We start from the raw sequence: 25,678 nt of genomic DNA, 5'->3' as shown, positions 1-25,678 counted from the left end.
CAAAGCGACTTACAGGAAGAGTGAAAGCAAACAATCAAGGTTTAGTGCAATAAGAGCTATTAGTGCATCAATAAGTGCTAGTGACAATTCTTTGAGGAGTAGAGTTGACTTCCTGTCAACGCAACGTTATGGCATTCTCAGGTTGATTTTGTTGGACTGGAAGAATACTGCTCCACCCACCTACACACATCTTATCAGGAGTATTATGTGCAACCTAAATTAGAAAAAATCAGGTTTACTGTTAATGTTGCTCTACAGAACTTTCACAAGACATGGGATGACTTTATTGGATTTGTAAAGCAAGCTTCATTTAGAGTGATAAACCTCCAGCTGATCCATTATTACTTCAGGTCCCAATCCCTCCCTTCCTGTCTGTTTGTATGTGTGTCTTATCTTCCTTTTATTCCATTTTATTTTATTTTTTCTCTCATATATGGTTATTTCTTATTGTTATTGTTCTTAAAACCTGTTTTTATTCCTTGGCTTTCAACTACGCATGAGACTCTGCTCTTGTTTTAGTGTTTTTAGGGTTTTAATTAATTAATTCATTTATTTATTTTTAATTGTTTTTTGAAAAGCAATGAAATGATTTATTGTAGTGTTTATTCCCTGTTTTATTTATTTTATTGTTCTTGTTTGCTTGTTTATGTACAGCACTTTGTTGTTTTTAAAGTGATTTACAAATAAAGTTGAGTTGAGAGATGAGTTATCTTCATTTATTTATTAATTTTCCATTTGCTTTGTTTTTTTTATATTTATACTATATATATATATATATATATATATATCCTTTATTTAACCAGGTAAAAGTGTCATTGAGATAAAAAAAAAAAAAAACTCTTTTCCAAGAGAGACCTGGCCAAGAAAGTAGGATAAAAATAGTCAAGTTAAAACATTAGTATACTAGTAATGTGACTATATAATTTTGGTGTTAATATTTCTTTTGTACTATTTTCTTTTTGTACTCTAATCTATAGATGTATCAGATAAAATGATGTGTGCTCTGCCAGCTGATATAATTATGCATCCAAGGAAAATCCAATAAAAATAATTTTGAAAGAAAGTTTTAGTTTTATTTAAACATGAAGCGACGACACTACATTACAGCCCTAACCTTGCTTCACACCGTCCTTTAAGCTCATCATAAACTCAGCTTCATCTCTGAGCCTCCATTCTGTCCTTCGGCTGTTAAATATATCGAGTATAAATAATAAATAAAATATTACTGGAAATCAATATTGCATCTTACCTTGACTGTTGTGTTGGGGTCGAATTTAAAGGCCTTGGTCTGTCCGTTCTCCAGATACACCTTCAGCACGTTGGGCAGGAAGAGCAGCGAGTTGCCCTGCAGAGAAAACAAGAGGTCAAAGGTCAAGGGAGGTGTCAGATCAGACGGAGAGCGTCGTAAAAGTTGCTGGTTCAAGAGGAATATAAATCAGGCTGACAGGATTAATATGAGAGGGAGAGAAGGAGAGGAAGCAGTGTGTCTCTGTTTCTCCATCAGCACCGGCTCTGACACAATAACATAATAATAATAATAATAATAATAATAATAATAATAACTATATAACAATAATAATAAAGTTTATGAATGTAGAACTCAGTAGAAGGTGAATTACAAGGAAAAGACAAGAGAGGAATATACACAAAATACATACTTTAATCAGTAAACATGCAAACACATGTACCCAAATGGAATAAAGTAACAAAAGCTTTCTAATATTAATACATTTTAGGGCTGGGCGATATGGACCAAAAGTCATATCCTGATATATATTTAGGCTGAATATCGATATACGATATATATCCTGATATTTTTATCTCAAAGTGAGAGCAAATGTTCAGTCAAAGTCAAATATGGCATGTCACAAGTAGTTTTATTGATTTATTTAAGTGAACATAAATATTGTATAACAACAGGAGAACCTTTTTAAAAAAAATTAAAGCTCCATAAAGTGCACATTTAAATAAAAAAATATCTTAAATAAAAGCCGCAGCTCGCCTAGAGCAAGGATCACAGTGCAAATTTGAACTACAGTCATGGAGAAAATGATTAGACCACCTTGTTTTCTTCAGTTTCTTGTTCATTTTAATGTCTGGTACAACTAAAGGTTCATTTGTTTTGACAAATATAATGATAACAATAAAATTAGCTAATAAGAGTTTAAATTAAGAGCTGACATTTAAGACATTCTAGACATTTAACATGGTTTTGTTGATAATAAAAAACATGTTAAATGTCTAGATATCAGCTCTATAATTAAACTCTTATCAGCTATTTTTGTTGTCATCATTATATTTCTTCAAACAAATGAACCTTTAGTTGTTCCAGACACTAAAATGAACAAGATATGGGAGAAAACAAGGTGGTCTAATCATTTTCCAATGACTGTATATCGATATATGCGATATGGTCTGATTCCATATCACATTTAAAATGATATTGATATATCTTTTATATAGATATATCGCCCAGCCCTAATACATCTTCAACAATTTATAAGAAGATACTGTAAGTCTGAGTTTATCAGACAGGTTGTTTCAGAGTTTTGTTAAATTTTAAATCGTGGCATAAAACGAGCCGACAGGTTTCTGCCTGACGTCATCAGAGGGAGTTCAGAGGTTCAGCGAGGCGTCGGGACATGAAGTGCTTCAAAATTAATGACTAAAATCTTAAATTCAATTTGGGTAACAACCTTCATTTTGAATTATGTCTTTAAATTGGCTACCAGTTTTAGGGCTGAGTGTTGGACTAGAGTTCTGTCTGCAGGCTGGCAGAAACAAATGTAGCACAAATGTTACAAAACAACATTTCCAGAAAACTGGTAAAAAAATTAACATGCATCTTCATCCACTCCTGTTATGGGTGGAGGTAAAAGTAGTTGAATCAATGAGATAAACAGCTGGAGGCAGTAAGTCTCCAGTCACATGTAACTACAGCACTGTGTAAGAAAAAGAGGTAATGAGATGATTTAATCAAAGAGCATCTTAATAAAACACATGCAAATACACAAAACACAACAAACTGAGAAAACATCTTCATCAATCTAACAACACAAGAACAACATTTAGAAAACGCTGCAAAGACCACAACTAGGGCTGGGTGATATATATATATATATATATAAACTATATCTATATACTTTTAAATGTAATATGGAATTAGAAAATATCAATCACACACACACACACACACACACACACACACACAAACACACATATATATATACATATATATACACATATATACATATATACATACATACATATATATGTATATATATGTATGTATGTATATATACATATATATATATATATATATATATATATGTAGTATGCGGACATATACATATATATATATACACATATATACATATTTATATGTATATATATACATACATATATAGTTCAATTTTTTTCTTTTTTTATATATAAATGCTGCCCTTACTAGTGTTTGTCACATTTACTTCTTTTGTTATTCTTTTCTCTCATAAATATATTTATTTCAGAGACATTTTTGGCCTATTTTATTTCATAGGCTATTTTGACATTTTTTGATATTTATTTTAAGATATTTATATTTTATTTAAATGTGCACTTTATGGAGTTTTGATTAAAAAAAGGTTCTCCTGTTGTTATACAGTATTTATGTTCACTTCAATAAACAGTTTTAATAAAACTACTTGTGTCATTTCCTCAGATTTAGTGTTTTTATTTTATGTGCTTGTAGACACACCTTTTTTTTTTGCAGTGTAGACAGATCCTAAATGATGTGATTTTTTTTTTTTTAACCAATATTTTATTCATTTTTAAACAGACACAAAACAGAGAACATACATGACAGCAGAGGGAATTAAATACTTCACATAGACTGAATAATATATAGAAAGAAAGGCAAAAAATAAAGTAAAATAAATAAAATGAAATAAAAAACAAATAAAATAAAGATACAGTCAGAAGTAAAACAAACATAAGAATAGCATGACTATAATGGACCTTACAAGGAAAGTTAAATGATGTGATTTTAAATTAACCAAATGAACTAAATGAAGCATCCTAACACATAACAACATATTTAAGGACAGAGAGAGATTAGTGTTTCTGTCCTCCAGCTTCTTCTTCTTCTGTGGTGACTCATCTCTCTCGTCCCCTCTCTCGTATCATTTTAGAAAGTGTTTTTCTGTATTGACACTGTGATGTAATGCAACATTAATGTCAGTATGTTTTCTAGTTGAAATGCTTTCAAAGCTTTCAGAGTTTAGCCAGCCCCTCCCGTCTCCATCCCTCTTGTTCTCTGTTTTAATGACGGCTAACATCTCTAATCTGCTGCTGCTCGTCCTGTAATCACCGACATTAGGCCTGATATCGATCCTGTTCTCTCTCTCATTAGTAATGGACGCTCCTCACTCTGTGGTTTCCCTCATCCAGATAATTTCACATCCGCTGGCAGGACGGGAACCCAAACCAGAGCCAGGCTAACATCAGAAACACACCATACAGTATTAGATAATACTGAGAAATTATTAAACATCACTCCTCGTCATTGTGCAAAGGTACAAAGTCTGTAGTATCAAAAATGGTTATTCATCAAGATCTAGATGCTCTGTGGTATTTTCTTGTAAACAAACAACAGTTATGTTTATATTCAGAGCCTAAATACATTCTGTGTATTCTTCTGATGTAGAGTATTGAAGCACATATTGACTTATTATCATCAGCTGGTAATCAGTGGCGTAGAAACCATCAGGAGAGTCTACACTGTAAAAAATGTCTGTAGATTTTAGGGTGAAGAACTGCTGAACCATGACAGTAAAAGACGTAAAATGATAAATGGGTTAATTCAGTTTCAGTAACAATGAAACACCTTAAATGTAGATATCAGCCAAAACAGTGTTTGTTTTTGTTTGTTTTTTACAGTTTAAAAAAATTAATTACTCCACTGTAAAATTACTAAAAAAGGATGTAAAATGAATTAAAAAAAGACACAAAATGACTGAAAAAGGATGTAAAATTAATTTAAAAAATCACAAAATGACTGAAAAAGGACGTAAAGTAAATAAAAAAGACACATAATTACTGAAAAAGGATGTAAAAATGAATAAAAAAGACAAAATGACTGAAAAAGGATGTAAAATGAATTAAAAAAAGAAACAAAATTACCAAAAAAGAATGTAAAATGAATTTTAAAAAATCACAACATGACTGAAAAAGGACGTAAAGTAAATAAAAAAGACACATAATTACTGAAAAAGGATGTAAAAATGAATAAAAAAGACACAAAACTATTGAAAAATTATGCAAAATGACTAAAAAAAGACACAAAATTACTGAAAAAGGATGTAAAATGAATAAAAAATTGAAACTTTAATATATATTCTCCGGTCTCAATATATATGCTCAACTTTAAATATATTTATAGATATATATATTCTCAGGTTTTCAATCCATATATATATATTGATTTCCTGAACGACTTGCCATATATATATATAGAGGATAAGACAGAATAAGAGGGAAAATGTATTACACTAATTAAAGTGGAAATATCCATTAAGTGGAATAATCAGCCATTAAAGTCTGTCCAGAACTTTAAAAGGTGAACATACCTGTCCACAGCTACATCACATATGGTTTCACATTGTTAATGAATGACTGAAGGACACAGTCAGACACATAATAACAAGCTGAGAGACATGAGGAATCTAAAGCTGATTAATAGTAGCAGTAAAGGATCAGGATACCTGAGAGTGCCCGTTGAACTCCACCTCCTCAGCAAAGTGGACTTTGACCGGGTTGGACCGGAGCTTGGCCCTCTTCTCCGGGGTGATGAAGGAAGACTTTGGGCCCTGAGAAGAAACAAAATGATCAATGAGGATGTTATCGTATTTTGTTTTTATGACTTCATAGGGCTGTTTCCACGACCGCCCAATACCATGAATGAGGCGGTTCTCACTCGCCGAAACGCCCCTAATCTGAATACGAGACGTCCTAGCAGACTTTTGTCTGGACTTTTTTAGTCCCTGTAGAAGAGCAGGGTCGTTTTTCTCCCCTGAAAACCCCTGAAAAACTGCTAAGTTGGTTAAAAAAACAACTTAGCAACTTTGTTGCTATAAATAGCAACTTTTCAGCTTTTCTTAACGAGCTGCACATTCCTCCTGCAGCAGTCTCTCTCAGCTACAGAGCTAACTGTTAGCCTGTTAGCACATACACACTGTACTGCTACAGAGCTAACTGTTAGCCTGTTAGCACATACACACTGTACTGCTACAGAGCTTACTGTTAGCCTGTTAGCACATACACACTGTACTGCTACAGAGCTAACTGTTAGCCTGTTAGCACATACACACTGTACTGCTACAGAGCTTACTGTTAGCCTGTTAGCACATACACACTGTACTGCTACAGAGCTAACTGTTAGCCTGTTAGCACATACACACTGTACTGCTACAGAGCTAACTGTTAGCCTGTTAGCACATACACACTGTACTGCTACAGAGCTAACTGTTAGCCTGTTTGCAATTTATAGCAGACTGGACGCTAAGGGGTTAACATCCCCTCCGGCTCTGCAGCTGGGAGAGACTGCTGCAGGAGGACTGGGCCGCTTCCACTCGTTCTTACTCTTCTTAACGAGCCTCCGACCCCCGCGGCTCGTTAAGAAGAGTAAGAACGAGTCTCCAAAAGTCTCCAATAACACCAGAAAAAGTCTCTGGATTTGTCTCCAGTTGCTTTTTTGATAAATAGTCTCTAAAGGGGTCTGAAAAGTCGCTAAATATAGCAACAAAGTTGCTAGGTTGCCAACACTGCTTCACCAGCTTTTACAAATGTTGCGTGTTGTTGTGGCGTCCAGTACTACGTCACATCCTGCTTAGTGTTCTATCCAATCAGCAACCAGGCTGTTTTCAGGGGAGAAACACGGCCCCGCCCCCTGGTGGTTGGTGACTACTGGTGTAGAAAGTGTTGATTAGATCTGCAGGAGAGACGCATTTTAAAATGGAAATATCACCGACCATCAGGTTAATTTAATCGTGGCGGCCAAAATCGTGATCACGATTAAAATTTGATTAATTGTGCAGCTCTAATATAATGTATATAATATAATTAAAGTATTAAAATAATTGTGCCAGCTTCAAAATCACTCTTGAAGTTATTATTCTATTCTTAAGATCTAAAATATCAAACTAAACGTTCCACGTTATCAGATATGTTGAGTTTGTGCAGTAAACTGAGGAAAAGCTTTGATTATTTAACTAAAACAAGTTGAAGCTGTTCAAACTTGTGCACACTAAATAATAGAGAGCATTTAACATGAAACATAGAGGACAGGAAGAAGAACGGGCCAAGTGATTATGATACAGACGGATGCATCCATTTTTAAGAATGCATTAATGTAGTAATAGTAATACTGTTCTGCTTCAAGTGGTTTACATTTAGGAGATATCGATTATGCATTTATATATTACTCAAAGGATCAGTGTGTTGGCTTTAGTAGTATCTATAGCAGAGAGGGAGGCTGCAGATGTGCATTTTATGACTAAAGCATGAAAAGTTTAAGCAAATAATCTACACTACAGGCCAAAAGTTTGGAAGAAAGAACACATTTGTGCAAAAAAAGATCATCATTGCAGCAAAATAAACATGATTATTATATAAGAGTCACTTATTAGAGCTCATGTTGACTCTAATTAACAGGTCTTTGGGTTTTTATTGCTTAGACTTTGTGTTTCCTTCTTTCCTTAATGTATAAATCTGAACTCTTGTTTCTTTTGTCAGAGATATGAACACAGTTGAGATTTATTCAGATTTTTTTATCCAAACTCTCAAAAGACAAAGAGATAAAGTGAATATGCATATTTGAGGTTGTTTGCTCAGAAAAATCAAGGGAACGATTTCATCTCATGTCAGGTCTTGTATATACATTTTTCCCCAACAGAAAATGTAGATTTTGACACCCAGATGGACCTTCTAAGTGGCTTGGAAGATGTATTCATTCTCATAGACTTTATATGGCTACCATCTCTGATCCACAATCTTGATGAAGTGGCTCCTACCAAAACAATTGAAACCTATAGTGATAGAGAGCATGTGGAAAACAGTTTGGTGCTTTTATTCTTCTTAAATCTGGTCCTTAGCCGCCTGAATATTAAGCTTGTCTTGGTTCAGAGTTCTTTTGATGTTTTGTCACCATCAAGAGATGAATATTTTCTAGAAAGTTATAATAATTCACTCAAACTTTTTGTTTTAATTTGAATTGTGAATTTTAATTTAGAGGCCGTGTTTAAGCCGTTTAGGGTTTCTTGCTGCTACCTTGCAGCTTCCTGTTGTTGTTATCTCTTTATCCTCGTCTTTGTCTTATTTGTGCAAAATGACAAAAAAACTTCAAACTAATTCCTCAAAGCTCATTAAAGATTTCTTGTGACTCTGAATCAGCTGCTGAAGATGCTTCCATCAGCACAGCAGCTCTTTATTCCACAACCTGCTGCAACTTAATGCAAACAGATACATCAACCTGACACACACACACACACACACACACACACACACATACATGTCTCTGTTAATTCTGATGTAGCGGTGGAAGTTGGTGACAAGATGCTTGTTAGCCGTGACCTTTGACCCCGAGCCTCATTGCTATGCTGATGAATGTGTTTTTTGACAGCAGAGTTTTTAAATCCCACGAGCACAGAGACACTGTGACCTCTAACCTGTCGTATGGAAGCATGTTTATACATACAAGTAGAGCAGGACTATATATATATATATATATATATATATATATATATATATACATATATATATATATAAAGTCATGCTCTACTTTTCAATTATATATTTATTATTTTAATTTTTTTATCTAGCTTTTTTACTTTTTATTATTATTAGCATTTAATTTAATTTTTAATTTATTTATTTATTATTATTATTACAGCTAAAATGATTTATATATGTATATATAAATAAAAATAGACTAATACATAATAGCAAATAAATAAATAAAAGAGAAGATGTTGTAACACTAAGATGCATGAGCAGAAAAATATTTAAAAATGGTTCAAATAAAAGCCAAATTAAAAAGATAAGTCTTAAGTTTTCTTGCGCGCACACACACACACACGCGCACACACACACACACACACACACACACACACACGCACACACACACACACACACACACACGACTCACCAGCATGGTTCTGAGGACGGTCATCGTCAACGTGTCCTGACACTCCCTGAAAAAAGAAAAAAGGGGGACTGTTAAGGTTAGATCTGATGTGGAGCGGCTTCTTTAAAGAGTATTCTGTGGTAAATATGCTGATTATCATGCATGCATGCATCCGTGTGAGTGTGTGTGTGTGTGTGTGTGTGTGTGTGTGTGTGTGTGTGTGTGTGTGTGTGTGTGTACCTGATGATCTCTGCAGCCTGCTCTGGCGTCAGGTCGTCCACTGTGATGTTATTGATCTTCACCAGCTGATCTCCAGGGACCAGACGACCATCTGCAGGACCACCTGGACACACAAAACCTTCAATTATCCTCACGTTATTTATTCTGAGGTTATTTATTCTGAGGTTATTTATTCTGAGGTTATTTATTCTGCATGTGTTTATTGTGCAGCAGGTTGATGCCAGCAGCACCTTTCATCTCACACTGATGCTTCATTTTACACAAAGCTCTAAATCTCTCTGTCCGTCTCTCTGCAGGAAGATAATGACTGTATATCAGTGAGAGTGGATCAAACAGCTGATGTCTATCTGCCTTATTAAACATTCAATTACTATATTCTAGTATTCAACACTAACACCAGCGTTTATTATCGTCCTCAGGTCATCATCCATCTCTAACAGCTGCTGTTACTACTACTGATACAGTTACAGGCTGTAGATTCACTTCACATTTGAATAGATATGTAGATTTATTTTAGGTCATTGTATTTGGACATGCATGAGAGAAAAAAAACTTACAACCTACTACATGTTAGAGGTAGGGCTGGGCGATATATCGATATAAAATATATGAAGACTGAACATTTGCTTTCACTTTCAAAATGAGAAAAAAAAGTCTGAAAAAAAAGTCGAAGTCAGGAAAAAAAAGGCAAAATGAGACAAAAAAAATTCTAAATGAGAAAAAAAGTCAAAATAAGAAAAAAAAAGTTGAAGTCAGGAAAGAGAAGTCAAAATGAGAGAAAAAAGTCAAAGTTTAAAAAAAAGTCGAAATGAGAAAAAAAGTCATAATAAGAAAAAAAAAGGCGAAGTTGAAAAAAAAAATCGAAGTCAGGTAAAAAAAGTCAACATGAGAAAAAAAATGGAAGTCAGGAAAAAAGAGTCAAAATGAGAAAAGAAAAATTCTAAATGAGAAAAAAAGTCAAAATAAGAAAAAAAAAGTTGAAGTCAGGAAAAAGAAGTCAAAATGAGAGAAAAAAGTCGAAGTTAAAAAAAAAGTCATAATAAGAAATAAAAGGCGAAGTTGAAAAAAAAATCGAAGTCAGGAAAAAAAAGTCAACATGAGAAAAAAAATCGAAGTTAGGAAAAAAGAGTCAAAATGAGAAAAAAGTCAAAATGAGAAAAAAAGTCAAAATGAGAAAAAAAAGTCTGAAAAAAGTCCAAGTTGAAAAAAAAATCAAAGTCAGGAAAAAAAAGTCAAAATGAGGAAAAAAAAAGTCAAAATGAGAAAAAAAAGTCGAAGTCAGGAAATAAAGTCAAAATGTGAATTAAAGCTCAAAATGAGAATAAAAAGTCGAAGTAAAAAAAAAGTCGAAGTCAGGAAAAAAAGTCTGAAAAAAAAGTCGAAGTTGAAAAAAAAAATCTAAGTCAGGAAAAAAGAGTCAAAATGAGAAAAAAAAAAGGCTGAAAAAAGTCCAAGTTGAAAAAAAAAATCAAAGTCAGGAAAAAAAAGTCAAAATGAGAAAAAAAAAGTCAAAATGAGAAAAAAAAGTCGAAGTCAGGAAATAAAGTCAAAATGTGAATTAAAGTTCAAAATGAGAATAAAAAGTCGAAGTAAAAAAAAAGTCAAAATGTGGAAAAAAAGTCGAAGTTGGCACCCAAGATTAAAAAACACATGTTAATGAACCACCCAAACTCCACCAGACCTGAAACCCTCAATCTTTATGTTCTGAAGCCTCATTATAGTAATAAAACAGAGTCAGGACTGAGGACAGAACTGACTGAACTCTGACTCCTGCAGTCTGTTTTTTTGTCTGTTTGAAAGAGACAAAAAGAGGCACACGTTTATGTTTTGTTTGAGGAAATGATATGATTACCTGACGTTATTGTGCTTTTATTGGATGGATTTTGATCTTTTTCTCTGGTGTCGTGGTTCTGAGCCCTTTCTTTAGAGAACAGAAACTCTCTGAAGCTAACAGTTGAATTGTCTAGTTGCTGATTGACTCGTTGGTGAGTCACAGCTGATCCTGCTGTTTACTGTGAACCAGACAGTTGCAGCTTTTGCTCAGTAAATTTCAGCTTCTTCTTCCTTGTGGACGGAGGTTTAAAGCCCCAAAGGTGCAGAACAAAGAAGAAGAAAAACATCTTTGTTCCTGCAGCCGCCAGTCAGAGAAACAAGTCAGAGAAACACTGTATGGAGGCTACAGAAGCAGCTTTATTTATTTGAATTTAGTAGAAATATAAGTGACCTGAATCTAAACCTCAACACAACTGCTTTCTGCTCAAGCTATTACAGAAAGTCGTGTTTTATGAGTGTGCTAGTGAAGCTGTGTGTCACATGCTGGATGCTCACAATATTTACATTTAATATTTATAACCCTCTATGGTTCGGTGTTGGCCCCATTTTTAACTTGTCAAATTTCTACAATGCATCTTTTTGAGTGATGCGATACTTTAAAAAAGAGGGAAGAGTATAGGGAACCAATAGCAATGCTTTAATATGTCACATGACCTCCAGGCGGCCATATTGAAACTCTATTTTGCAGACTTTTCCAAAGGAAACAGCTTTGACATTTTTGACAAAAATCACTCAAAACGTGAAAACTTCGTTTTCTGGCCCTTTAACATGTGGAAAAAAATAATTCCTACTGATAGGAGAGTAAACCTTCATTTTTGATAGTTTCATGCAATTTATTTTCCAATTAAATAATGAAAACTTGTTAAAATGCAACTGTTTCCCTGAGGCAACAATGAACCATTATGGAATCAGCAGCATGAGATGTTGGTAGTGTGTGTTTATGTATTTATATAATGTTATAAAGCATTACATTCATCATAATTTTGTTGTGATCTTTACAATTTAATAAAGATATATTTGATATTGGTTGCATTAAAGTAAAGTTCAGGCTATTAATGGACTTTGAGGGTCATTATTTACTATTATAGTCAACTTTATGTCTTATTGCTTATAATTTCCACACATGGCAACAGACAACAAACCCCAAAAACTCCAAAACACTCCAAACATTTTTTTCCTAACTGGCATCATAATGCATACAATAGAAGGTTATAAGGCTCCTGATAACTGACTGGTTTGTATTTTCTATTGATGTAAAACTTTTTTTTTTTTTATCTAATTTTATATTATTAATAACCCACGTGAAAGCATGTTATTTTTTAAGAGTTAATTTATTATTTTAAGTGTTCAACATGCTTATTTCTAGATTTAATAATCTTAATTTAAGAAATCTCTGAGGGAAATGATCTTGCTGCATGGACAGATAATTTACCTTGACAAGATTTATTAAATTAAGATTATTAAATCTAGAAATTAGCATGTTGAACACTTAAAATAAGGATGATGCCACTACTGGAATTCTTTTTGTGTAATTTTGTGTCTTTTTTGATAATTTTGTTTCTTGTGCATCATTTTTGGTTAGTTTTACATATTTCTTTTGTAATTTTACATTTTTTTTTGTCATTTTGTGTCTTTTTTGGTCATTTTACATCTTTTTGGGGGGTATTTTGAGTCTTTTTTGGTCTAAATTCATATTATTTATATAAACTAACTAAAAATGACGCACAAGAAACAAAATGATCAAAAAAGGATGTAAAATGAAAAAAAGACATAAAATTACCCCCAAAAAGGATGTAAAATGACTAAAAAATTATGTAAAATTACAAAAGAAATATGTAGAACTAACCAAAAATTACGCATAAGAAACAAAATGACCCAAAAAGACTTCCAGTAGTGGCATCATCCTTATTTTAGTTGTTCCAACATGCTTATTTCTAGATTTAATAATCTTAATTTAATAAATCTTGTCAAGGTAAATTATCTGTCCATGCAGCAAGATCATTTCCCTCAGATTTACTGTTTGATCTGGTTTTTAGACTAAACACCTTTTTTGCAGTGTGTAATTCTATTTTTTTAGACGATCACAGACGTATTGGCCAGAATTTCCACCATGCAGTGCATTATTTAAGATTATTCAATTGCGATATAAGTTGACATTACAGCCGATAAGATGGACAGATGTCGGTGATATTGATACTCTAAAATGTCTTTAAATACAGATTCATATTTACTGTAAGATGCTGCAGCACGAGCCAGAGAGACACAGAGCCAAAGACTGACTGAGGCCACCAGAGACAGCAGTCTGTGTGTGTGTGTGTGTGTGTGTGTGTTCTTGTACTTCCTACATAGTGAGGACCGGAACACGTTTTTAACCAACAGAGTGAGGACATTTTTGCAAAGTGAGGACATTTCGGCCGGTCCTCACTTCTTTAAAGGCTTTTTTGAGATTTCAGACTTTGTTTTAAGGGTTAAAGGTTACATGATAATGATAATTAACTGAAACTGAGTTGTGTGGTTACAAAACTAACTAAATTATAGTGAAAATGTCCTTCGTTTTCCTCTTTGTCAACTTTTTTCATACATAATGAAGATGGATCAGACAAAGGAAATAAAGGCAAAATTTACTGTGACCTCTTTTAATCTCCCACCCAACAAATACCCCATTACAAAAAACTACAACTAATAAAAACTAAACTAAAACTAAAGCATTACAAAAATATAAATACTAAACTAAAACTAGCAAACTAATTACAACTAACTGAATTTGAAAACAAAAAATCACAACGAAATTAAAAGTAAAACTAATGAAAAATCCAAAACTATTATAACCTTTCAAGGGAATTCACTGTTACAATGAGGGTCCTCACAAAGATACAAGTACAAGAATGTGTGTGTGTGTGTGTGTGTGTGTGTGTGTGTGTAGCAGATGGAGACTGAGGAGGTAATCTCTCCTGGACCTCGGGGGATTCAGAACCTTGTGGCTCTGCAGCAAACTGCACTTCACAGTACAAATATAGACAGAAAGTACTGCCCTACAAAGACTCACTGCAGTAGAACTACGACTCTGGTTGTAGTGAAATTGAGTTATGAGTTAAAATGAACTCCTTGATGTCTGTTTTATTTTGTGACAAAGTTTTAGGTTTCAATTTTTCTTTAATTCAGAGAAATAATGACTGATTTGGATATAAATATATACAAATTTAAACATAAAACCAAAGCAGACGGTCTGATACAGTGCAGCCTTGTATTTCTTCAGTGTTGAATAGTGAAGACAAGAATAATAGAAATTATACGTTTATTTGATAGGGAAATTATTTTCTAGATAGTGATGTTGCATTTGATATAATTTATTTCTGTTGTACAGCACCTTGTAACTCGTTTTTGAAAGGTGCTATATAAATAAAGTTTTTATTATCATTATTATTATATCTTTTGGTCCATATCGCCCAGCCCTATCATACAGTATATCTTTAATATAAGTTAGTAACAAAAAGTATTTTGCAGTGAAAATGTCGGCATCATTCACAGAAATGTAACTATGTAATATTTTTAATCAGCATGTACTGAATATTGAACACACACACACACACACACACACAAACAAAATAAAAGCTATCATCTGTTTAAATTCTGTAATTTAAAAAGGTTTTGACGATGAATAAGCCTGAGAACTCTTCATTTATTACTGATTATCTGCTATGTTATCTTACCAATTAACACTTTAGATTCAACAATGAAAATAATGATAGTATTTTCATTCCACAGACTCAACAGTGAATATTAGAAAATTACATTTTCTAAAACAGATGTACGACAGTATAGAACAGTAAACTCCACCATAGAAATAAGATTGAAGTTATATACAGAAACTGTGAGGTAAAACCTGCAGCCATCTAGTGAACACAATCTCAGTAATGTTGAATGATTTACTCAGCTTCAGGCATAGATCTGGCATCAGCTTTAAAAGGCAATTCATCTTAAAATGAGTGAGAACTACCATGGCTGTAAGTGGATCAGACTCTTGATACTGAATGTGATGAATGAGTCTGTTCTCTCAAAGTTACTGACAGACTCTGAGACTGCAGCTCTCTGTAGAGGTGACAACATTTACAGCAACAATCACTGGACAATCACTGATGATCTTTAGGCCCTTTAACATCCTGCAGCATGTGGAACCCTTAGTATCACATTACTACCTTCTGCAATTTCTGCAATCAACACACAAACTGAGCATCATAAGAATGAACCATATAACTGTCAGCATATCAGACACATGCAAAACAAGAGTTTGTAAGTTTTACTTTGTGACCAGTTGCTGAACCAAGACATCCAGTAGCAGTGGTACGTCCACCTAGGGCTGCACGATTATGGCCAAAATGGCTCGTTAAGAAGAGACTCCAACCCCCGCGGCTCGTTAAGAAGAGCCTCCGGCCCCCGCGGCTCGTTAAGAAGAGCCTCTGGCCCCCGGGGCTCGTTAAGAAGAGCCTCCGGCCCCCGCGGCTCGTTAAGAAGAGCCTCTGGCCCCCGGGGCTCATTAAGAAGAGCCTCCGCCCCCCCGCGGCTCGTTAAGAAGAGCCTCCGGCCCCGGTGGCTTGTTAAGAAGAGCCTCCGGCCCCCGCGGCTCGTTAAGAAGAGCCTCTGGCCCCCGTGGCTCGTTAAGAAGAGCCTCTGGCCCCCGCGGTTCATTAAGAAGAGCCTCTGCCCCCCGCGGCTTGTTAAGAAGAGCCTCCGGCCCCCGCGGCTTGTTAAGAAGAGCCTCTGGCCCCCGCGGCTCGTTAAGAAGAGCCTCCGGCCCCCGCGGCTCGTTAAGAAGAGTAAGAACGAGTCTCCAAAAGTCTCCAATAACACCAGAAAAAGTCGCTGGATTTGTCTCCAGTCGCTTTCTTGAAAAATAGTCTCTAAGGGGGTCTGAAAAGTTGCTAAATATAGCAACAAAGTTGCTAAGTTGCCAACACTGTTTCACCGGCTTTTACAAATGTTGCGTGTTGTTGTGGCGTCCAGTACTACGTCACATCCTGCTTAGTGTTCTATCCAATCAGCAACCAGGCTTTTTTTTCAGAGGAGAAACACGGCCCCGCCCCCTGGTGGTTGGAGGACTACTGGTGTAGAAAGTGTTGATTAGATATGCAGGAGAGACGCATTTTAAAATGGAAATATCACCGACCATCAGGTTCATTTAATCGTGGTGGCCAAAATCATGGTCAAGATTAAAATGAGATTAATTATGCAGCCCTGCAATGGAGGTTGGAGGCATAATGTACTGGCCCAAACAATGTTGCACTATATAACGTGTATATAAATAAAGCTATAATATAAAGTCAGTAGACAGTTCAGAAACAGTAAACTGCCTGGAGGAAGTGTCCCTTTCATTGAAAAGCTCTTTGCTTGTGTAAAACATCTTCAGTATAATGAGGCAAAACAAAGCAGACACACACACACACACACACACACACACACACACACACACACACACACCATCAGTTTCCCAGTATGTTTCCTCTGTTAATGGGAGTGTGTGAGCCAGTCTGCAGTGAGCAGAGAGTCTCAGTTTCTATTTTTCCAGCCTCTCGTCTTGTTGTGTGTCCAGTTTCCTGCAGAGGTCTGGCTCTGCTCCACAACAACATTTGCTGATGAGACTTTATGCAAAATAAGAGACACAATGGAGACAATGGGACAGAAACAGCTCCTCAGAGAACAACATTTGTTTTTTTTACACCCTCCTTCCAATTATGGTGCTATAATTAGGATGAGGAGGTGATCCTTTTAGCCTCGTTACATGCAAATGTTGCAGAGAGAAGCTCTTTACATAGTTTATTAATACACCAGACAATTATTAAAGTACACTTTTTCAACTGCTTGTAAATGAAAATATCGAATCCGACAATCACTTTAATTTAACCCTTTCATCAAGCCCTTCACGCTGAAAATGCGATAGAAACTTTACAAATTAATATTTTTTTCTACTTTTTACTGCATAAAGCTCTCAAATAACTTCCGCCCTGCTCAAAACTACCAAACGATTTTAAAGATTTTAACCTTTAGCCCTGAACATATTTAGGGACCGAGCACTAACGGTGCGAGGACCCTATTGTAATTGGTCCGTCTATTATTATTCTTCCCCTTCCCAAAAGTAAATCGCTAATTTGGAGCCTTTATCATATTCAAAAACTCCTCATTTTTGGAATATACATAAATCTCCGCTGAAATTTACGTATTCTAGTGGTCCCGGGAATGGGCGTGGCAAAATGACTCAACAGCGCCCCCTTGAAAGTCAAGAAAATTCAGCCCCTCGCACAGGAATGTCGCAGAGACACAAAGCTCTACTCGGCTCGGTCCCGTTCAGTCCTGCTTGCAGGCCTAGTTTGTTTTTATTTTACTTTCTTTTTTTTTTTTGCTATTCATATTTTAGTTCACATCAATATCTAAGTATAGTCTGGACCTGTAATTTTTAATTTAATTTAATTTAATTTTTATTTAATTTGCCATTTCTTACCTCCCACTGTCTTAAGTTGAATGATGTGTGATATGTGCCTCTTTTGTGTGTGTATGAGACTCTATACTGCAAACTAAATCTACCTCTGGGTACAAATAAAGTCACTAAAAAAAATAAGGACTGACCACCTTCATCGAGACCAGCAGCAGCTCAGTCTGTTGGCTGATAGATCCTGACCAGCAGACAGAAACAGAGCAGATCTTGGCAATGAAAGCTGGCAGGTAGATGAGATCTCCATGAGGGAGGAGGTGTTGGGAGGAGGTGATGGGAGGAGGTGTTGGGAGGAGGTGAGGTAGCAACCAGAGAGTTGGCTCTCCTAAATATGCAGCGTCAGCGATGGAAACAAGCCCCCTGATACTGAGGAGGACTGGATTTATTCTACTTATTAGTTGTGAGAAATGCTGCATAGCTTTTAGTGACGAGAGTCGACATGTATCACAGATCAGATCAGATCAGCTGGACTTAAAGTTCAGAGATCAGCTTCATAACTGTTCCCTCAGAAGAGCCACCAGGGGGAATATATAGGAGCTCAGCTGTCAACAACTTGTTGTGAGAAAATATTATAAAACAATGTAGGCATTTAATCCGATCGGATGTGTGATTACAGTGTTTCCCTTAGAGGTTTTTTCAGCAGCAGTGTTGCCAACTCCTCAGTAAGGAGAGTAGCTATTGGCTCCTAAAAGTCGCTAGAAGTCGCTAGATGACGTCATCGCCTAATTTGCATAACTGACCATGTGCATGTACTTGTAATGTAAAACTTGGACATTTGAATAAATCATAGCCATTGTTGAAGGATTCACATTCTTTTTTAAACATCTTTTTTTCTTTAAATCTTCTTGGACGCTAAGGGGTTAACATCCCCTCCGGCTTTGTGACTGCAGTTGGGAGAGACTGCTGCAGGAGGACTGAGCCTCATCAACTCGTTCTTACAAGTTGAGGCTCTTCTTAACGGGCCGGAGGCTCGTTAAGAAGAGCCTGCCCGTCTCATCTGACCTTTGGGGGCTTTGAGCTCTTAATTTGCCCCTAGAAACTACTCCATTATTCTAGAGAAGAGCTTCTTGTCATGTTGCTTCTCTCTGTTCCCATGTGAAAGGTGTGGAGGTACCTGGGGTGACGTCCTGCACCAGGATGGGGCTCTGGGAGGACAGCGTGAGGCCGTGGGAGAGGAGGTTCTGGTCCCGCTGGATCTGAACGATGAAGCGGAACGGATAGTTCCTCTGGTCTGATCCGCTGTCTGCTGCCTTCCCATCCACCAGCACCCGATCCCTGGAGAGGAGGAGAATAAAACTAGTTATTCACAATCTCACCTTCTCTATTTGTGTTTCTTCTCTGGCAATAAATCAGTTCTGAGATGATTAACTTCATTAAGATATTACCCAGCTCTAGAACCTTATACAACCCACACAGTAAAATCAGAATACACAAATTAACCCTGTAAGAGTTGATCTGAACACTCTTAAAGTCTCTATATGGGTAAATTTGACTCTTTTTGGTGTTAAATTTTAACTCCAAAAAGAGTCAAATTTACACTAACTCAGTGTAAAGGTACCAACACTTGAAAAAGTGTTAAAACATTATTAAAAACCAATTTATTCTTCTGGACGTTCAGTCCCAGCGAGGCAAGAATCCTTGGCTTTCTTTTACTTTTTTTTACCCTTTTCTTTTTCTTTTTTATCTCTAACTCTGTTTGTGGATTAAGTTTTTATTACTATTTTATTGTTTTACTGTTTTTAATATTTCATTGTTTTTATTTATAACTATATTTGTGTATGATTTTATTGTATTTTAATAACTGTACAGCACTTTGGTCAACTGAGGTTGTTTTTAAATGTCTATAAATAAACTTTGACTTGACTATAGACACTTTAAAGGTGTTAAGATCAACTCTTACCGTGTTCATTTGGGTACATGCTGATTTTACTGTGTACATCAATAAATGTGAACTGTCCCTTTAAGAATAAAGCGTTTACCTGCTGAGGGAGTGCGACCTGCTGCCGAGGTCTCTGGACCTCCTCAGCCATCGTCCCACCACCTGCTCCACCCGACTGGTTCTACGGGACGGGGAGCGACTCCTGTCCTGAGCCTCCATTTACCTGCCAGAGGGCAAAGGTCAACAGACATATACAGTCAGTATAATTGGTTAAATAAGTCAGGTCAAAGGTATTTCCATAGCGCATTAACAGACGGCTGAGCCACCAAAGGGCTTCACATAAAAGTGCATAAAGTGCAATAAAATACAGGATTGACAAAGATGAAAGAAACAAAAAGTTTTAACCCTTTATATCAGGTGAAGAACTATATTTGGTAACTTCAGTGGATATCTAAATGGGTCTCCATGTCTCTCTGTGAGGTTGTACAACCACATGGATTTGTAATATTTAGAGAAAAAAGTTGCAAATTTATTAGATTAAAATGGCAAATCTACAAGAAAAAGTCGCAGATTTAAGAGATTTAAAGTAGCAAATCTGCGCGAAAAAAGTTGCAGATTTACGAGAAAAAAGTGAAAAAAACAACTTTTTCCTCGCAGATTCACCACTTTAAATCTCATAAATCAGCAAATTTTTTCTCCGAGATTTGCCACTTTAATCTCAAAATATATATATTTTTTCTCAAAATATTACCCCCCTCCCCCGTTAAGAGGCAGATACAGCTGGACGTCATTGTGACAATGTGACAAAGTGTTGATTTAATGTAATGAAACATTTTGTGCATTAATCCAACCAGGAAATATAAACAAATCTAACAGGAAGTAGAGAGCAACCAGATTTCCTGAACATCAAGTGTTTTCTGTCCATTAAAAAGGGAAAAAGAGGAGAAAAGAACACATAATTGTGTATGTAAACCCAGCTAATATCAGATATTTGCAACCAGAATGCATGATGCAAGTTTATCACAGGAGTCAACATTTATTTTAAAACGAAGAGCTTCGGAGACCCAGCAGACACACAAATATTTTTTCTATAATCTATAAATTTATACATATATACTGCATTTTTTATACAATTCATTCCTGTATATATTGCACTATGATTCACTTAATTACTGCTTCAGCACTTCTGGTTAGATGCTATCTGCATTTCGTTGCTTTGTACTTGTGACATGTGCAATGACAATAAAGTTTAATATAATCTAATCTAAAATACACACATTTTGTCTCATCAGAGGGATTTTATTGTGTGTTTGAGCTGGACAGAGGCCAACAGTGATGTCACTGGTGACTTCATGCTGTCTAACAGGCTCTCAGCACAACTTATTGCCTGTTGCATTCAAGCCTCAATAAACATCAATATCAATAATTCCTGATTATCAGTAATGAGGGTGTTCCCTTTAAATGTCTCCCTGGAGTGTTAGCTGGTGGTTGGTGGTTGGTGAGCTGCTGTAATGGACCTGGCTATTCTCTGGAGTCTGTGGGGTTTTAGACAGACTACATGAGAGTTAATGGATTAATGCAAGATTTGAGGAAAAGTAATATCAGCTTACACACACACACACACACACACTCTCAAACAAACATGCATGCAGACAAAAGCCTACAGACATTAATGTCGTCTTTATCCCATTTAAGGCGGGAAACCATTACCGCATTTCTACCAGAAAAGCCGGGAAAGAGGATACGTGGTTTTGTAGTATTTGTAGTTTTTTCCACCTATTTTCGGTCTCTTGGCCAATGAAATGCATCAGAATACATATGGGAGTGTCGCAATGCATCATGGGACTTTTACAGAACTTTGAAATCATCACCAAAAAAGACACAAAATGACAAAAAAAGACACAAAATGACCAAAAAAGACACAAAATGGCTAATAAAAAGAAACAAAATGACTAAAAAAGACACAAAATGACCAAAAAAGACACAAAATGGCTAATAAAAAGAAACAAAATGACTAAAAAAGACACAAAATGACCAAAAATGACACAAAATGACCCCAAAAAAGACACAAAATGACCAAAAAAAGACACAAAATGACTAAAAAAGACACAAAATTACCAAAAAAGACACAAAATGACTAAAAGACACAAAATGACCAAAAAAGACGCAAAATGACTAAAAAAAAGACACAAAATGACCAAAAAAGACACAAAACGACTAAAAAAAGACACAAAATGACCAAAAAAAAACACAAAATGACTAAAAAAAGACACATTGTTTTCGTGACCTCAACTTTTTTTTCAATTTGACTTTTTTTCGCATTTTGAATTTTTTTCCTGCCTTCAATTTTTTTTTCCACAACTTCGACTTTTACTGCCTGACAGGACTCTTTCTAAGGAAAAATTTTCTACGGAATATTTGCTTTCACTTTGTGATAAAAATATCAGGATATATACCGTATATCGATATTCAGCCTAAATATATCAGGATATGACTTTTGGTCCGTATCGCCCAGCCCTTTAGCATCCAACTTCTTTCTGCAACAAGGGGAGTCGCCCTCTTCTGGCGATTAGAAAAAATGCAGGTTTAAGTCACTTTTCAAACCACTTTTCAAACCAACAACACACACACACACACACACACACACACACACACACACTAGACCTTCCTCTGAGGCAGTCAGACAGAGTCCTGGTCATTAGCTGTTACCTGATACCAACCTGACATCATCATAGACTGAATCTACTAGACTGACTGGGAAATAGATACTCAGTAGAATCCCCTCACTCTGAATGACAGATGGTGCAGCATACGAGCAGTGAATGAATAAGTGAGCAAATGAATGACTGAATCTATACAGTCATAAAGTAATCAGTAAATCAATGTTAGCAAGGAGGATGCCAGGGTTGGACTGATGGACGACGTGGACCACTGTGAGATTTATGAAGTGCTTAAAACAACAATTCTTACTAGAAAATTTCTTCTGGGGAAATAGTGAAAGGGCCACGGGGGCTACTGCCGGTGTGTGTACACTATGATGAGATTCTTCAGAGATTTATAACAATTAATACTAGTAATGTTATGATTCTATATAATATACAAGGAGCACACCTACAACAAGCATTCCTTTACAAGTATTTATTTATACAGCAACCTATGACCTTTAACCTCAAAATGTATGTGTGTGTGTGCGTGTATCTGTAACTGTAATCACATCAAAGATCAAAGGCAATCAGAGCAATCAACAGAATTAACTGCCACCTGAATGTTCCTGAACAGTGACAGCAGCCAGAGGTAGACAGACTGGAATTTCTGGCCTCGAACAGAAAGCATTTTTGGCAAAACCATAATACCTATCATTGATCCGACTTCACTTTGAGCGTCCTGAGTTCTTCCTGAACGTCTACATATGTTTGTTTTTTAAGAAAAATTAAAAAACAGCTTTGTTAGATCGATCTAAAAAAACTGTTACATCTCCCTTTTTCAGAAATCTTCCTGCGTTTTTAATATGGGAGCCAATGAGGCTGTTGGTGGTGTTGGTGGATCATCTGTGCGTCCTACGCCCAAACTATAACTCTGACAGCTTTACCAGAGGATTGTGAGGGAGAAGACTAATTTTCCTACGTTTCTATGTATAAATTATTTCTGTAGAGTGGAATTTGCGGCCTGGAGCGCAGTTTTCAAATTTATTTTTTGACAGTTTCTTCTCTCCCTCTACACTCTGGCGATGATGTCACACACTGTGACACGAACATTCCGTGCAATACACACCCATTATAATCTCAGAATTTCTCCAAAAATGATCATGGTCATTGAACAGGGATTGATAAAAAACTATATGACCTATCGAAACGTGGATTAATACACCGATACACAAGACTTGTGTCTACTGTTTAAAGTTTAAATGGAGTCTCTAGGTGAAATTATGCCGGAGAAGTAGACGTTTGAAAATATCCAATTATTGTTCTTTTTCGCTCATTTTTCTCCGGCCATCCCATTCACTTCAATGCAAAAATTTTGGGCAGTAATAGCACACCGAACCCGATCAAACCGCACATTTTGATATATAATTTGTCCTGCAACTCTTCAAGTTGTAGGACTAGTAGCGGGACGAAATTGCGTCCGGAAGAGGAAGAAGAAAAAATCCACAGTATAACAGTAGTGCTCGGTGCGATTGCCCCGAGGCCCTAATTATTAAATTAAATGGTGCAGAGAATGATTTCACAACTGCAACTACAGGCCAGGCGGCAACCTCCAGGTCTGAGCAGGGAGGCAAACCAAGAAGTGCCTTAAGCTGCGTTTTACTGAGAATTCCAGCAGGGGGCGATGACTGCGGCTGCAAAAGCATTTTGGTCCATTCATTTCAATACAAAATGAGAAAACTTCTCTTTGATTTATTCCCTCAGAATTAAAAAAAAGAATGAAAAAGTTAATGGATAAATGACAGATGGAGGCTAATGAATGTGGTTTCCCTCAGAGAGCAGATGCAGGAAGGAATCTCCCCCAGACGGACATGATGATGATGATGATGATGATGATGATGATGATGAGGCATTAGTACGATCCATTAGAGGGTCAGGAGGGGGGAGGGGAGAGGGGGAGCTAGGTTTCTGAAGAAAGAATTAAAAAAGAAAGGGGTAAGGTGAATCATCAGGTCCTGTAAGATCTGCACTGTAAAAAAGGTGTTTAGTCTAAAAACCAGATCAAACAGTAAATCTGAGGGAAATGATCTTACTGCATAACAGATAATTTACCTTGACAAGATTTATTAAATTAAGATTATTAAATCTAGAAATAAGCATGTTGAACACTTAAAATAAGGGCGACGCCACTACTGGAAGTCTTTTTGGGTAATTTTGTGTCTTTTTTGATCATTTTGTTTCTTTTGCGTCATTTTTGGTTAGTTTTACATATTTCTTTTGTAATTTTACATTATTTTTAAGTCATTTTGTGTCTTTTTTGGTCATTGTACATCTTTTTTTGATCATTTAATTTTTTTGTGTGTCATTTTCAGTAAATTTTACATATTCTTTTAGTCATTTTGTGTCTTTTTTTGGTCATTTTACATCCTTTTTTGATCATTTAAATTTTTTTGTGTGTCATTTTCGGTAAATTTTACATATTTTTTTAGTCATTTTGTGTCTTTTTTGGTCATTTTACATCTTTTTGGGGGTAATTTTGAGTCTTTTTTGGTCTAAATTCGTATTATTTATATAAACTAACTAAAAATGACGCACAAGAAACAAAATTATCAAAAAAGGATGTAAAATGGAAAAAAAAGACATAAAATTACCCCCGAAAAGGATGTAAAATGACCAAAAAAAAAACACAAAATGACAAAAAAATATGTAAAATTACAAAAGAAATATGTAAAACTAACCAAAAATTACGCATAAGAAACAAAATGACCCAAAAAGACTTCCAGTAGTGATGTCATCCTTATTTTAAGTGTTCAACATGCTTATTTCTAGATTTAATAATCTTAATTTAATAAATCTTGTCAAGGTAAATTATCTGTCCATGCAGCAAGATCATTTCCCTCAGATTTACTGTTTGATCTTGTTTTGGCCACCATTTTTTGCAGTGTGACAGTAGCAGAAAAGTGAATGAAAGGAGAAGAGGAAGGAAATACAGAAGTGTGATAGAAGGAGAAAGGAGGAGGATTAGTGATGAAAGTGTTCAACATGCATGTTGAACTCTTAACACTGCCTGTTTCTAGGAATTCCTCAGCGCAATTTTCTTCAATCTGCGTATAAATAATGCGACTTTAGACCAAAAAAGACTCAAAATTACGCCCCAAAAAGATGTAAAATGACCAAAAAAGACACAAAATGACAAAAAAATATGTAAAATGACAAAAGAAATATGTAAAATTTACCGAAAATGACACACAAAAAAATCTAAATGATCAAAAACGGATGTAAAACTACCAAAAAAAGACACAAAATGACTAAAAAAATATGTAAAATTACAAAAGAAATATGTCAAACTAACCAAAAATGATGCACAAGAAACAAAATGATCAAAAAATGATGTAAAATGAAAAAAAATACACAAAATTACCCCGAAAAAAGATGTAAAA

At 35.5% G+C, this 25,678-nt stretch overlaps 1 protein-coding gene across 1 annotated transcript in view; it reads right to left on the bottom strand.

The window, feature by feature from the left end:
- The window catches only part of LOC131973584 (FERM and PDZ domain-containing protein 1), a 38,034-nt gene extending 18,219 nt beyond the window's left edge, over positions 1-19,815 (bottom strand). Inside the window, exons 1-6 of the mRNA XM_059335652.1 lie at positions 19,697-19,815; positions 18,832-18,992; positions 9,401-9,503; positions 9,182-9,227; positions 5,742-5,846; positions 1,250-1,345 (exon numbers count right to left, since the gene is read on the bottom strand). Of these exons, the coding sequence (XP_059191635.1) occupies positions 1,250-1,345; positions 5,742-5,846; positions 9,182-9,227; positions 9,401-9,503; positions 18,832-18,992; positions 19,697-19,815 (630 nt within the window). The remainder of the gene's footprint in view (positions 1-1,249; positions 1,346-5,741; positions 5,847-9,181; positions 9,228-9,400; positions 9,504-18,831; positions 18,993-19,696) is intronic.
- Between the last annotated feature and the right edge of the window lie 5,863 nt (positions 19,816-25,678).

The sequence above is a fragment of the Centropristis striata genome, chromosome 1 (assembly GCF_030273125.1).
Source record: "Centropristis striata isolate RG_2023a ecotype Rhode Island chromosome 1, C.striata_1.0, whole genome shotgun sequence".
In the NCBI taxonomy this organism is placed as follows: domain Eukaryota; kingdom Metazoa; phylum Chordata; class Actinopteri; order Perciformes; family Serranidae; genus Centropristis; species Centropristis striata.
The sequence above is the reverse complement of the archived record's forward strand: the minus strand, read 5'-3'. Positions and strand labels throughout refer to the sequence as shown.